Source organism: Hyperolius riggenbachi, chromosome 8 (assembly GCF_040937935.1).
Source record: "Hyperolius riggenbachi isolate aHypRig1 chromosome 8, aHypRig1.pri, whole genome shotgun sequence".
Classification (NCBI taxonomy): domain Eukaryota; kingdom Metazoa; phylum Chordata; class Amphibia; order Anura; family Hyperoliidae; genus Hyperolius; species Hyperolius riggenbachi.
The window spans coordinates 126,844,092-126,857,322 of record NC_090653.1 but is presented as its reverse complement, the minus strand read 5'-3'; the positions used below and the strand labels follow the sequence as shown (position 1 = coordinate 126,857,322).

The 13,231-nt window shown below is 47.5% G+C and overlaps 1 protein-coding gene across 6 annotated transcripts in view; it reads left to right on the top strand.

Moving 5' to 3' along the window:
• The window catches only part of NRK (Nik related kinase), a 506,445-nt gene that overhangs the window by 256,204 nt on the left and 237,010 nt on the right, over positions 1-13,231 (top strand). For all 6 annotated transcript variants that reach the window (XM_068251057.1, XM_068251059.1, XM_068251055.1 and 3 more), the window contains 2 exons: positions 2,985-3,095; positions 12,079-12,169. In XM_068251057.1, the coding sequence (XP_068107158.1) occupies positions 2,985-3,095; positions 12,079-12,169 (202 nt within the window). The remainder of the gene's footprint in view (positions 1-2,984; positions 3,096-12,078; positions 12,170-13,231) is intronic.

Below are 13,231 nucleotides of genomic sequence, written 5' to 3'. Positions count from 1 at the left end.
TTATGTTCCGGTCACAATTTATGGTGAAGATATTTGATTCTGAAATAATGCTACAGAGTGTATTTTTCACTATGAAATGAGAAAATAAAAGTATTTTAATAGTAAAAATCAATCTCATTAGCTCGGGAAACATATATTCCCATTCACCAATTAGTGCTGCATCAGATAGTTCCAGAAATGTGCACAGGAGCAAGCCCAATCCTACACAGCACTGCTTCTGTACAAGTCAGCAGAGATGTTGCGAACCTCCGATTTTCGGTTCGCAAACCCTGTTTGCAAACTTCCGCAAACGTTTCGGTTCGCGGAAAAGTTTGCGAACCGCAAAAGATTTCAATGGGGAGGCGAACTTAAAATTTTAGAAATATTTCTACCGGCTGGAAAAATGATAGAAGACATGTTTCAAGGGATCTAATACCTGGAGGCAGACATGATTGAGTGAAATACACATCAAAAGTCCCAGGCAAAAATCTAGATTTCACATAAACTCCTATTTTAAGGTCACAAATCTCATTCAATTGCAGGCCTACACTGCTTTACAACATCAGGCAGTGTCTCTCTCTCTCCCTCCTCCCTCTCTCCCTCCCTCATATTCCAGGGAATTGTAGACTTTCAAAAGCCAGCTTATATACCTTGGCCGGGAATTGAACCCAGGTCTTGGCCGGGAATTGAACCCAGGTCTGAGTGCTTGGTAGATAGCTCTCTTAACCGCTATACCACCACCAACACTACATGCTGAAACCAGCCTAGCATGTACCATTATGATATATCCTAGAGAAAAATGAGCTTGCTTAAAGATTTGTAGGCTTTCAAAAGCCAGTTTACATACCTTGGCCGGGAATTGAACCCAGGTCTGTGTGCTTGGTAGATAGCTCTCTTAACCGCTATACCACCACCAACACTACATGCTGAAACCAGCCTAGCATGTACCATTATGATATATCCTAGAGAAAAATGAGCTTGCTTAAAGATTTGTAGGCTTTCAAAAGCCAGCTTACATACCTTGGCCAGGAATTGAACCCAGGTCTGAGTGCGTAGTAGATAGCTCTCTTAACCACTATACTACCACCAACACTACATTCTGAAACCAGCCTAGCATGTACCATTATGATATATACTAGAGAAAAATTAGCTTGCTTAAAGATTTGTAGGCTTTCAAAAGCCAGCGTACACATACCTTTGCCAGGAATTGAACCCAGGTCTGAGTGCATGGTAGATAGCTCTCTTAACCGCTATACCACCACCAACACTACATGCTGAAGCCAACCTAGCATGTACCATTGTGATATACCCAAGAGAAAAATTAGCTTGCTCTTTCTCTCTCTAGGACATTTTTCAGCATGTAGTGTTGGTGGTGGTATAGCGGTTAAGAGAGCTATCTACCATGCACTCAGACCTGGGTTCAATTCCCAGCCAAGGTATGTAAGCTGGCTTTTAAAAGCCTACAAGTCTTTAAGCAAGCTCATTTTTCTCTAGGATATATCATAATGGTACATGCTAGGCTGGCTTCAGCATGTAGTGTTGGTGGTGGTATAGTGGTTAAGAGAGCTACCTACCAAGCACTCAGACCTGAGTTCAATTCCCAGCCAAGGTAGATAAGCTGGCTTTTGAAATTCTACAATTCCCTGGAAGACGAGACCCTTCTCCCTCTGGGAGGAGGGAGTGAGGAAAGTAATAACAATTAGCTAGGAACAAGCCTATAAGAGCCTAACTAAACTCTCCCTAGCAGAGTCTGTCAGCAGCTGTCCCTTAACTAATTAGTGCAGGCAGACTAGTGAGTTAAACGGCACAAGGACCTTGCCTTTTATAAGGGGGGGGGGGCTCCAGGAGTGAGTGCAGTCTGATTGGCAACAATGTGCCTGCTGACTGTGATGTAGAGGGTCAAAGTTCTGCTCAATAGAGCATTATGGGGCGAATCGAACTTCCTGGAAAGTTCGCCTTCGCAGGCGAACGCGAACCACCCGAAGTTCGCCGGCAAACCGTTCGCGACATCTCTACAAGTCAGTAGATCTACTGACATGTGGCTTAGATGAAGTCACAGAGGACGTATACCTACTGACTTGTGGATAAAGTGGTTAAAGAAACACTGAAGCGGAAAAAAAAATATGATATAGTGAATTGGTTGTGTACTATGAATAATTACTAGAAGATTAGCAGCAAAGAAAATATTCTCATACTTTTATTTTCAGGTATATAGTGTTTTTCTAACATTGCATCATTCTATAATATGTGCAGATTACACAACACTCAGCATTCAAAATGAGTCTTTCAGAGCAGTCTGTAAAGTAATGACCTCTCCTCAAGCAGATAAAAAGTAAACAGTTCACTTACAGTTGAGATAATAAAAGTCAGATAACAGCCCTCTCCACGACTAACTTAGTCGGAGAGCTTAATGGCTTGTTTGCATAGAGATAACAACTGGAGTTTCTCAACTCTTCCTGTACTGGAAACAATTACACTGATGTATCTGATCTTAATGTTTTATTTCTTAGCTGTGCTACACATACAAATCATAATATCATCATTTTTTTTCACTTCAGTGTCTCTTTAAGGGTTAATCAGTAGCACTGTACTTTTATTCACAGCTTCTTTACAGAAGTTAAAGTTATCAGCTAGGTGATAAACAGAAAATACAGCTAGAGAACAAATAAAATGGAACCGTATAACACAGAACTTAAAACCAATATCTCCAAGCACAGGATTTTTTTAAACTTTTACTCCAGATTTGCTGAGCTACTTTCAAGTGCATGGTCTTCTTGTTAAAGGTCAAATGCCCATAGTGGTATTTGGAAGTGATAACTTTGTTCCAGGTCATGGTGCTTTAATGGAGTGCTAGGACCTGCAGTTCATGTTTACGAGCAGGCCGAACTTTCTAAGCATTTTCCCTGAGCTTTATAATACAAACTGCAATTACTCAGTCACCAGAATGGGTTTATTTTTTTGACTGCATTTTGCTGTTGCTGGATAAAATGTCTTCTGTTCTACAGCTGGTAATGGAATACTGCGGCGCAGGCTCTGTTACCGACTTGGTGAAGAAGACAAAAGGAAACTGCTTTAAAGAAGACTGGATTGCATACATTTGCAGGGAAGTTTTGAGGGTAAGTTAAATGAATGAAATCAAGGAATTGTGATATCTACACTAATGAGGCTCTCCCAAGTGGGAACTCTACTAGTCTAGAGACATAGATGACTCAGGAAGTAAAATTCACGTGTGCACAGTGCACATTATTTTGCAGTTGCTCTACACAAGCAACACAACGTGCGCGTTGCGCTACTATCTTTTTGTACTCAACATTATTTATATATGTTTTTTCTGATCTCCTTTCTTTTTGGCATTTTCTTATTTGCTGTTATTTATTAAAAAGAAAAAAAAACAAAAACATATTTTACTTATTTTTTTCTTTTGCCCTGTATCACATTAAAGCTGATTGTATTCTTCACCACATATTGCCCCTGTCTGCTTACAATAAGAAGCTCATTCCAGCTGGTGAAGATGCAGAGAAATCCCTGTTTTCTAGCCTTCAGCCAAACTTGGGAATATACAGTAGATGAGCTTGAAATAGCTTTCTGTGGATATTTCACTCCGCAGAAAGTGGAATTGCCATTTACACAGGGCTAATCAGGTTTGAGGTGTGTTAGTATACTATATTCATACCTAGAGGCTGTGTGTTTTTAGGTTATTTAGTAAGGCGTTCAACTTGGCCAGAGGTCATGGAGGAATGGCCAAAGTAAAGAGTGTACGCTTGTTGGAAAAAGTGAGTTTTGATGCAGTGCTTAAAGGGACACTTAAAGTGGACCCAAATTAAAAATACAAGATTTCAGAAATAAAATCTATTTTCTAAATTATAATAATAAATAGCAGCCTTTTTTCAGCTGCATGATGACAAATATAAAATATTTTACATTTATTGGAGGAACCCCTCCCTTCCTTTCAAATTGCCGGGATTTTTCCGGCAAACTGGTGGAGTAGGTGGTGTCCAGCAATGGAGGAATTGCTAATGGCTGCCACCTGTATAACCCTAGCTATGAAAAGAAAAGGGTGAAAAGCAGGCACTGAAATGATCATAGGTTTGAAGGAGTGTTTATTTATCTTTGTATGTGTCAGAGTGGTGCAACTAAATATTTTTAATTAAAAAAATGTTTGGTTTGGGTCCGCTTTAAGTCAAACAAAAAAAATGAGTTTTACTCACCTAGGGCTTCCAATAGCCCCCGGTAGCTGTCCGGTGCCCTCGCCGTCTTCCTCCGATCCTCCTGGCCCCACCAGCAGCCACTTCCTGTTTCGGTGACAGGAGCTGACAGGCTGGGGACGCGAGTGATTCTTCACGTTCCCAGACACATTAGCACCCTCTATGCTGCTATATGGTATATGATATATGCTATAGCAGCATAGATGGCGCTATTGTAATCAGGAACGCGAAGAATCACTCGCGTCCCCAGCCTGTCAGCTCCTGTCACCAAAACAGGAAGTGGCTGCCGGCGGGGCCAGGAGGATCGGAGGGAGATGGCGAGGGCACCGGACAGCTGCAGCGGGCTATTGGAAGCCCCAGGTGAGTAAAACTCATTTTTTTTGTTTGACTTAAGTGTCCCTTTAAAGAATTCAATGGTTGGAGAGTGACGGATGTGTTGCAGCAGGGGATCCCAGAGGAGGGGTTAAGCACGTGCAAAATCTTGTATACGTGAATGCGAGGAGGTGATTCTAGAGGAGGACAAAAGAAGGTTGAGTGCTGATCAAGATTGTGGTTGGATTGGTATGTGGAAACTAGTAAGAAAGGAGAGGTACAGTGGAGAGAGATTGTGGAGAACTTTATAGGTTAGAGTTAAAGGGACTCCGAGCTCTGCTTAAAATCAACATTTTCACTTACCCGGGGCTGTCTGCAGCCCAGTGCTGGTCGGGACGTCCCACGCCGGCCTCCCGGCTCTTCTCCCCACGGCTGTCCATATAGGGCTGTCCGACGGCTGTCCGGGCGACACTGGCCGAGTGTCGGGGCTCCTTCTTCCGCAAACCTCATCAATGACGTCGCACGCCGGCCGCCTCGCATCATCATCACGGCGGCCGGCGTGACAGCACGGCGCATGCGGGATAAAATCGCGCATGCGCCGTACTGTCACGCCGGCCGCCGTGATGACGCGAGGCGGCCGGCGTGCGACGTCATTGATGAGGTTTGCGGAAGAAGGAGCCCCGACACTCGGCCAGTGTCGCCCGGACAGCCTCCGGACAGCCCTATATGGACAGCCGTGGGGAGAAGAGCCAGGAGGCCGGCGTGGGACGTCCCAACCAGCACTGGGCTGCAGAAAGCCCCGGGTAAGTGAAAATTTTGATTTTAGGTTAATGTAACGATCGGTGGGCGCAGAGAGTATCTGATTACCGGTGATCTGCAGTATCGCCGGAAATACAGATATATACCAGATTATAAGTGATCTGCAGTCTCACCGATAATCCGATATACAAACTAACCTCTGTTCGCCTGAGTAGAGTGTAGTGTTTTGGTGTAACACTAACACTAGGAGGCCTAGGCCTCAGTGCAGCAAGGAGAACTGCACGGATTCCTTCCGCAGACCTGAGCTCTCCAAGACGGGAGGAGTCAGACTGACAGTAGGAAGGAAAGTCCGAGAGTGACACTCAGGAAGAAGTGTCACTAACAGGACTGGGAACCGCCTCCAATCGTGAGGTCGGTTCTCGAGGTCAGACAAGCCAGGTCGTACACACACGGACAGATAAAGTACAAATACAGTAGGCAAAGGCGGAGTCAAAGTACAGGCAGGGTTCGGCAACGGGGTATCAGATATATCGGGGTACAAAATCAGGAGGCAGAAACAGAGTCTAGGAACGAGCCGAGGTTCGGCAACAGAGTATCAGAAATATCGAGGTACAAGGTCAGAGTTCAGGAGGATAGTCGAGGCAGGCAAAAGTCATAACATATAATCACAATCAAACTAGTACTTTAGCTATCAAATATCTAGCTAAGTGTAGGATTACAGCTCCAGCTGGTCCCGGCACACTTCAGGATCTGACTACGGATCTGGGTGCTCCCACGTATGTGATCGCACGCCAAACAAAGAGCAAGTGAACAACCAGCAGTATATATACTCTAGGACCTTTCCAGGACCTCCCTAATTGCTGGTCCAATGAGAGCAGTGGAATTTGTCAGCTGACCCAGCTGGTCAGCCGACACCCTTCTAACTGCTATTTAAACTCTGCCTCTCTGCTCGCGCGCGTGTAAGTCTAAATCTTGGTGGACTATCAGTCCCAGCCACACCAGTACTGTCATGCAATGTATCTAGTGCGGGGGCCGCCTCTGATGCGGATTCCGCCGCACTGCCTATGCGGCACGCGGCGTTTTTTCCGCATTGTGACGCCATGCTGGACGCGGAAACAGCCGCCTCACCTCGAGAGATGGCGGCTTTTCCGCGTTTCCTTACAGTACCCCCCCCCCCCCCGAGGAGTGGACTCCGGACAACTCCCACCAGGTTTCTCGGGGTGTAAGGCATGAAACTCCCTTTTTAATTCGTCTGCATGCATGCGCGTCCCCGGTACCCATTGCCTCTCCTCAATGCCATACCCTTTCCAGTGCACGAGGTATTGTACCGAGTTTTGTACAGAGCGTGAATCTAGAATCTTCTCCACCTCATATTCGTGTTGGGCATCTACCAAGACAGGAGGAGGAGGAGTGGGACCCACCTGGACTGCTGGCTTAAGAAGGGACACGTGGAAAGACCTCACCCCCCGCATGTTAGAGGGAAGATCAACGGTGTAAGTAACATCATTGACTTTCCTGACAACCGGGAATGGACCCACAAACCTGGGACCAAGCTTATTCGAAGGTTGTCTTAGGGTCAAGTGACGTGTGGACACCCAGACCAAGTCTCCTGGTCGGAACTTCCACTCCAGCGACCGTCTTTTGTCAGCTTGACCCTTCTGACTCAAAAAGGCCTTCTCCAGGTTACTTCTAACCGTCCCCCAAAGGTCCTTCAATGACTTTTGCCAGGCCTCCAGGGCTGGGAAAGGAGTGGAGGCTATAGGTAATGGGGAAAATTTGGGTGATCTCCCCGTCACCACCTGAAAGGGAGAGAATCCGGAGGACGAGTTTTTTAAATTATTCTGGGCAAATTCTGCGAAGGGCAGAAATCGGACCCAATCGTCCTGCGCCTCTGCCACATAACACCTTAAAAATTGCTCTAAAGACTGATTTATTCTCTCAGTCTGGCCGTTGGTCTGTGGGTGATAGCCCGATGAAAAAGATAGCTTTATGCCCATGAGGTGGCAAAAAGCTTTCCAAAACCGTGAGACGAATTGGACTCCCCTGTCTGAAACTATGTCTTCGGGAATGCCATGTAAACGGAAGACATGAGTGATAAACAACTCTGCCAATTCCTGAGCCGAGGGGAGTCCTTTCAAAGGCACAAAGTGGGCCATCTTACTAAAACGGTCGACTATCACCCAAATGACCGCCATACCTTCAGACCTGGGAAGCTCGCCCACAAAATCCATGGACAGGTGGGTCCACGGCTCATTCGGGGTGGGCAAAGGCTGCAACGTACCGACAGGTGCCAGCCGGGAGGGTTTACTCTTGGCACATATCAAACACTCTTTTACGTATTCCTTACAATCCGCTGCCAAGGAAGGCCACCAGACGCATCTGGCTATCAAATCCTGTGTCCTGGATGCCCCAGGATGCCCTGCGTTCTTATGTGCATGAAACATCTCAAGAACCTGCAGGCGAAAAGGCAGAGGAACAAACAGGACCCCTGCGGGCTTCCCTTCCGGAATGTCTTGCTGAAAGGGAGCCAATGTCTCCCTCCAATCCTCCCAAGTTTCAGTGGCTGCCAGTATTAATTTCTGGGGAATAATGGTCTCTGGAATGGAGGGCTGTGCTGTCTCTGACTCAAAACATCTGGATAGAGCATCCGCCTTAACATTCTTGCTCCCTGGGGTGTACGTAATAATGAAAGTAAACCTGGAGAAGAACAACGACCATCGAGCCTGGCGAGGGCTCAACCTCTTAGCCCCCTCGATGTACTCTAGGTTTTTGTGATCGGTGTAAACCGTGATGGTATGTTCAGCTCCCTCTAACCAGTGTCGCCATTCCTCGAAAGCCAATTTGATGGCCAAGAGCTCCCTGTTTCCAATATCGTAATTCCTCTCTGCAGGGGAGAACCTGCGAGAGAAATACGCACACGGGTGCATTCTACCCTGCAAGCCTGACCGCTGTGACAGCACAGCCCCCACCCCAACCTCCGAGGCATCTACCTCCACAATGAATGGGAAAGAGGCATCCACATGTCTGAGGATGGGTGCTGAACAGAATAGGCCCTTCAGGGTGGCAAAAGCATGTAAAGCCTCAGGAGACCAGTGAGTGGTATCCGCCCCCTTCTTAGTGAGGCAGGTAAGGGGAGCAATGACAGTGGAGTACCCCTTTATAAACCGTCTATAGTAGTTGGCGAAGCCAAGAAATCGCTGAAGGGATTTCAACCCAACCGGCTGTGGCCACTCCAGAACAGCGGAGACCTTGGCAGGATCCATAGACAGGCCTGTGGTGGAAATTATGTACCCCAAGAACGCAACAGATGTTACTTCGAAGATGCACTTCTCAAGCTTTGCGTATAACGAGTTCTGCCTTAACTGATTTAACACAAACCTCACATGGTTTCTATGTTCAGTGAGGTTGTTGGAGAAGATAAGAATATCATCAAGATAAACTAGTACAAATTTCCCCAACACCTCCCGGAATACCTCGTTAATGAGTTCCTGAAAAACGGCCGGAGCATTACATAACCCGAAGGGCATCACCAGGTACTCATAATGCCCGTCTGGTGTATTAAAGGCCGTCTTCCACTCATCGCCCCTTCTTATACGTATCAGATTGTACGCGCCCCGCAAATCTAGCTTAGAAAAAATCTTAGCGTCAGTAACCTGAGTGAACAAATCATCGATCAGTGGCAACGGATAGCGATTCTTTATAGTAATCTTGTTGAGACCACGATAATCGATGCAGGGTCGCAAGCCTCCGTCTTTCTTTTTGACAAAAAAGAACCCTGCTCCAGCAGGTGACCGGGACGGGCGAATGAAACCCTTGGCCAAATTTTCACGGATGTACTCCTGCATGGCCAATTTTTCGGGCCCTGACAGATTGTACAAGTGACCCCGGGGGGGAACACAACCTGAACGGAGATCAATGGGACAATCGAAAGGACGATGTGGGGGCAATTTATCAGCTGCCTTGGGACTGGGACATCGGAAAATTCAGAATACTGATCTGGTACCCCTTCCACCTGAAATCTGGTTTGCCCCAAGGTCAACTTCCCCAAACACCGCTGAAAACAACGAGGTGACCAAGTGGTTAACTGACCCGTGGCCCAGTCTATTTGAGGTGAATGAAGTTGCAACCACGGCATGCCTAGGATAATAGTTGAGGTAGACATGTGCAATACAAAAAACGATAATTGTTCCCCATGCAGTGCCCCTATGGTGACCTTCACCTCCGGGGTCTGTGACAGAGCATGATTCCGTTGTAGAGGGGAATCGTCTACTGCCGTGACCTGAATGGGGGGTGTCACAGGAGTGAGCGGAATACCCAACTCCTGAGCAAACTTAAAGTTCATAAAATTGGCCGCTGAGCCTGAGTCAATAAAAGCCTCAGTGGCCACAGATTTCTTCTCCCATGTAACTGTACAAGGGAGAAGCAATTTCTTTTCTTTAAGGGGTGCAAATGGCGTGCCTAGGGTGTCACCCCCCACTACTCCTAGGCAAATTCGTTCCCCGACTTGTTCGGGCAGTTGATCCATCATCCTCCGCCTTCGCTCCACCTGGGTCAATTTCGAACAACCAATCTGCATTGGTTCGGGTGGAGGCAAGGCCGGAGGAGATGAGACAGACGGAGGTGGCGTTACTAAGGGTGCAGCGGAGGGTGCCACATATGATGTTACCCTGGCACGGTGACTGCCCCGAATCTGCCTCTGATGGTGTAATCGACGGTCGACTCGAATGGCCGATGTGATGGCCTCATCGACTGTCCTGGGCTCGGGCAAGGTTAGCATTAAATCGGAGACCTCCTCCGACAACCCAGACAAGAAGTAATCCATGAGGGCAAAATTATCAAATCTGGCCGTGACTGACCATCTGCGAAATTCAGCCGCGTAATCCTCGACTGAACCCCTGTCTTGCCGCAAAAGTTTGAGCTTCCGCTCAGAGGTTGCCGCAAGATCAGGGTCGTCGTAAATTACGGCCATGGCCTTAAAGAATTCCTCTACCGAGGTCAGAGCAGTATCGGTAGGAGGCAGGTTGTATGCCCATGACTGGGAGTCACCAGTCAGTAAAGTTTTAATAAAGGTGACCCGTTGGGTCTCAGTCCCCGAGAATCGGGGTCTCAACTCGAAGTACGATAACACTCTACTCTGAAAATTCCGGAAGTCAGACTTGTGGCCGGAAAATTTATCTGGTACGGGCATACGTATGTCAGCACTAGGAGGGGATCGCACTGAATCAACTGACGTCTGGAGGGTTCGCACAGAGCCTGATAGGACATCAATCATAGTCTTGTGGCTACCCAGCACTTGGTTGATGTTTTCCACCGAAGTGGCAAGTGCGCCCAGACGGTCAGTGTGTGCGTCCATTTGCATTTTTTGGTCTGGCGTTCTGTAACGATCGGTGGGCGCAGAGAGTATCTGATTACCGGTGATCTGCAGTATCGCCGGAAATACAGATATATACCAGATTATAAGTGATCTGCAGTCTCACCGATAATCCGATATACAAACTAACCTCTGTTCGCCTGAGTAGAGTGTAGTGTTTTGGTGTAACACTAACACTAGGAGGCCTAGGCCTCAGTGCAGCAAGGAGAACTGCACGGATTCCTTCCGCAGACCTGAGCTCTCCAAGACGGGAGGAGTCAGACTGACAGTAGGAAGGAAAGTCCGAGAGTGACACTCAGGAAGAAGTGTCACTAACAGGACTGGGAACCGCCTCCAATCGTGAGGTCGGTTCTCGAGGTCAGACAAGCCAGGTCGTACACACACGGACAGATAAAGTACAAATACAGTAGGCAAAGGCGGAGTCAAAGTACAGGCAGGGTTCGGCAACGGGGTATCAGATATATCGGGGTACAAAATCAGGAGGCAGAAACAGAGTCTAGGAACGAGCCGAGGTTCGGCAACAGAGTATCAGAAATATCGAGGTACAAGGTCAGAGTTCAGGAGGATAGTCGAGGCAGGCAAAAGTCATAACATATAATCACAATCAAACTAGTACTTTAGCTATCAAATATCTAGCTAAGTGTAGGATTACAGCTCCAGCTGGTCCCGGCACACTTCAGGATCTGACTACGGATCTGGGTGCTCCCACGTATGTGATCGCACGCCAAACAAAGAGCAAGTGAACAACCAGCAGTATATATACTCTAGGACCTTTCCAGGACCTCCCTAATTGCTGGTCCAATGAGAGCAGTGGAATTTGTCAGCTGACCCAGCTGGTCAGCCGACACCCTTCTAACTGCTATTTAAACTCTGCCTCTCTGCTCGCGCGCGTGTAAGTCTAAATCTTGGTGGACTATCAGTCCCAGCCACACCAGTACTGTCATGCAATGTATCTAGTGCGGGGGCCGCCTCTGATGCGGATTCCGCCGCACTGCCTATGCGGCACGCGGCGTTTTTTCCGCATTGTGACGCCATGCTGGACGCGGAAACAGCCGCCTCACCTCGAGAGATGGCGGCTTTTCCGCGTTTCCTTACAGTTAATTGATATCCAATGAAAAGCTTGACAGAGAGGAGAAGCAGAGGAAGAGCGAGAAGAAAGAAGAATGAGGTAAGCAGCCAAGTTCAGTACAGAGTGGAGTGGTGCCAGTCTGTTAGTTGGTAGTCCACAAAGCAGTGTATTTCAATAGTTCAGATGCTTATATGGGTTCTGGTTTTTGAAAGTTTAGTTCCCCTCTAAAGCATTTGTGAGAAGTCTCTCTCTTTTTTTTTTTTTATTTTTTTTTATGTACTGTTACCAAAGTGCATGTTTGCCACTTATATGAATGTTATAGTGTTATATAGAATTTTATGTCTTCTGTAAGGTGAAAATGTTAAGCTGATCTCTCATTGCAGGGTTTGGCTCACCTGCACGCGCACCATGTAATTCACCGGGATATTAAAGGTCAGAATGTTTTGCTCACGGAAAATGCAGAAGTGAAGCTGGGTAAGTGGTGAATCCAGTAAATACTGAAATAAACTGGTAAAGCTCTTTCAGATCCACATCTATTAAAGATGTTCTTAAAAGAAGAAACTGTCTGAAAACATGACGCATTTGATGTATGTAGTTGGTAGCTCTTGTCTTCTAATATGTAGAGCAGTGAGAGGATTGTGTGATACAGCAGACATGGACTTTTGTAATTACTATGCTACCAGGTGACGAAAAGTTTGCACCTCCCATCTGTATCATACCAGATAAAAACGAGCATTAATTATGACTATGGGGGATTTTTTTGCTAAACAGGAAGTGGGATTACCATAGGCAGATGTTTAAAAAATTCAGCCAATCAGATTTAGAAGCTAATGATTAACCCTGTAGCAGTGGCATAGCAATCGGTATAGCAACCATAGCCGTTTCTATAGGGCCCGCGGCAGCCCTACGTCACAGGGGCCCCGGCCCCCCTCGTCGCTAAGTGTGGCTGGTGAGGGGGGGACTACTTACGGGCAGTGCGCATTGATTTACTCCCTGGCGGCCAACCCGACAATTACTCTATAGTTCCAGCCAGCCAGGGAGGAAGGAGGAGTGACGTCACGATGGCCACTTGCGGCTCGCAGAGAGGGAGTGGACCGCAGACTGACCGTGATGTCGGCTGCCTGAGTGCTGCGCCTGTGACTGGAGGCCTGGGCTGGAGTGGACCTGAGGAGCGACCCGACCCAATGCTGTGGCCGCAGAGTGACAGCAGGAGCGAGGCGAGCTGCATGATTGCCTAAGTATGTGGTGTCATGTGGACTTAACAGAGGGGCGGGGGGGGTCAGGTGGGATGGGGATTTGGGGGGGGGGGGGGAGTTGCCTTCGAACCACCCATACCTGGCTAACATATAAAGGGGCAGTGGGCACCATATTGCTAGCCTACATGGGAGAGGCGCAGTGGCACCCATATGGCTAACCTATATGTTGGGGGTGGGGCAGTGGCACCCATATGACTAACTTATATGCTGGGGGGGCAGTGGCAGCCATATGGCTAACCTATATGCTGGGGGGGCAGTGGCACCCATATCTGGCTAATGC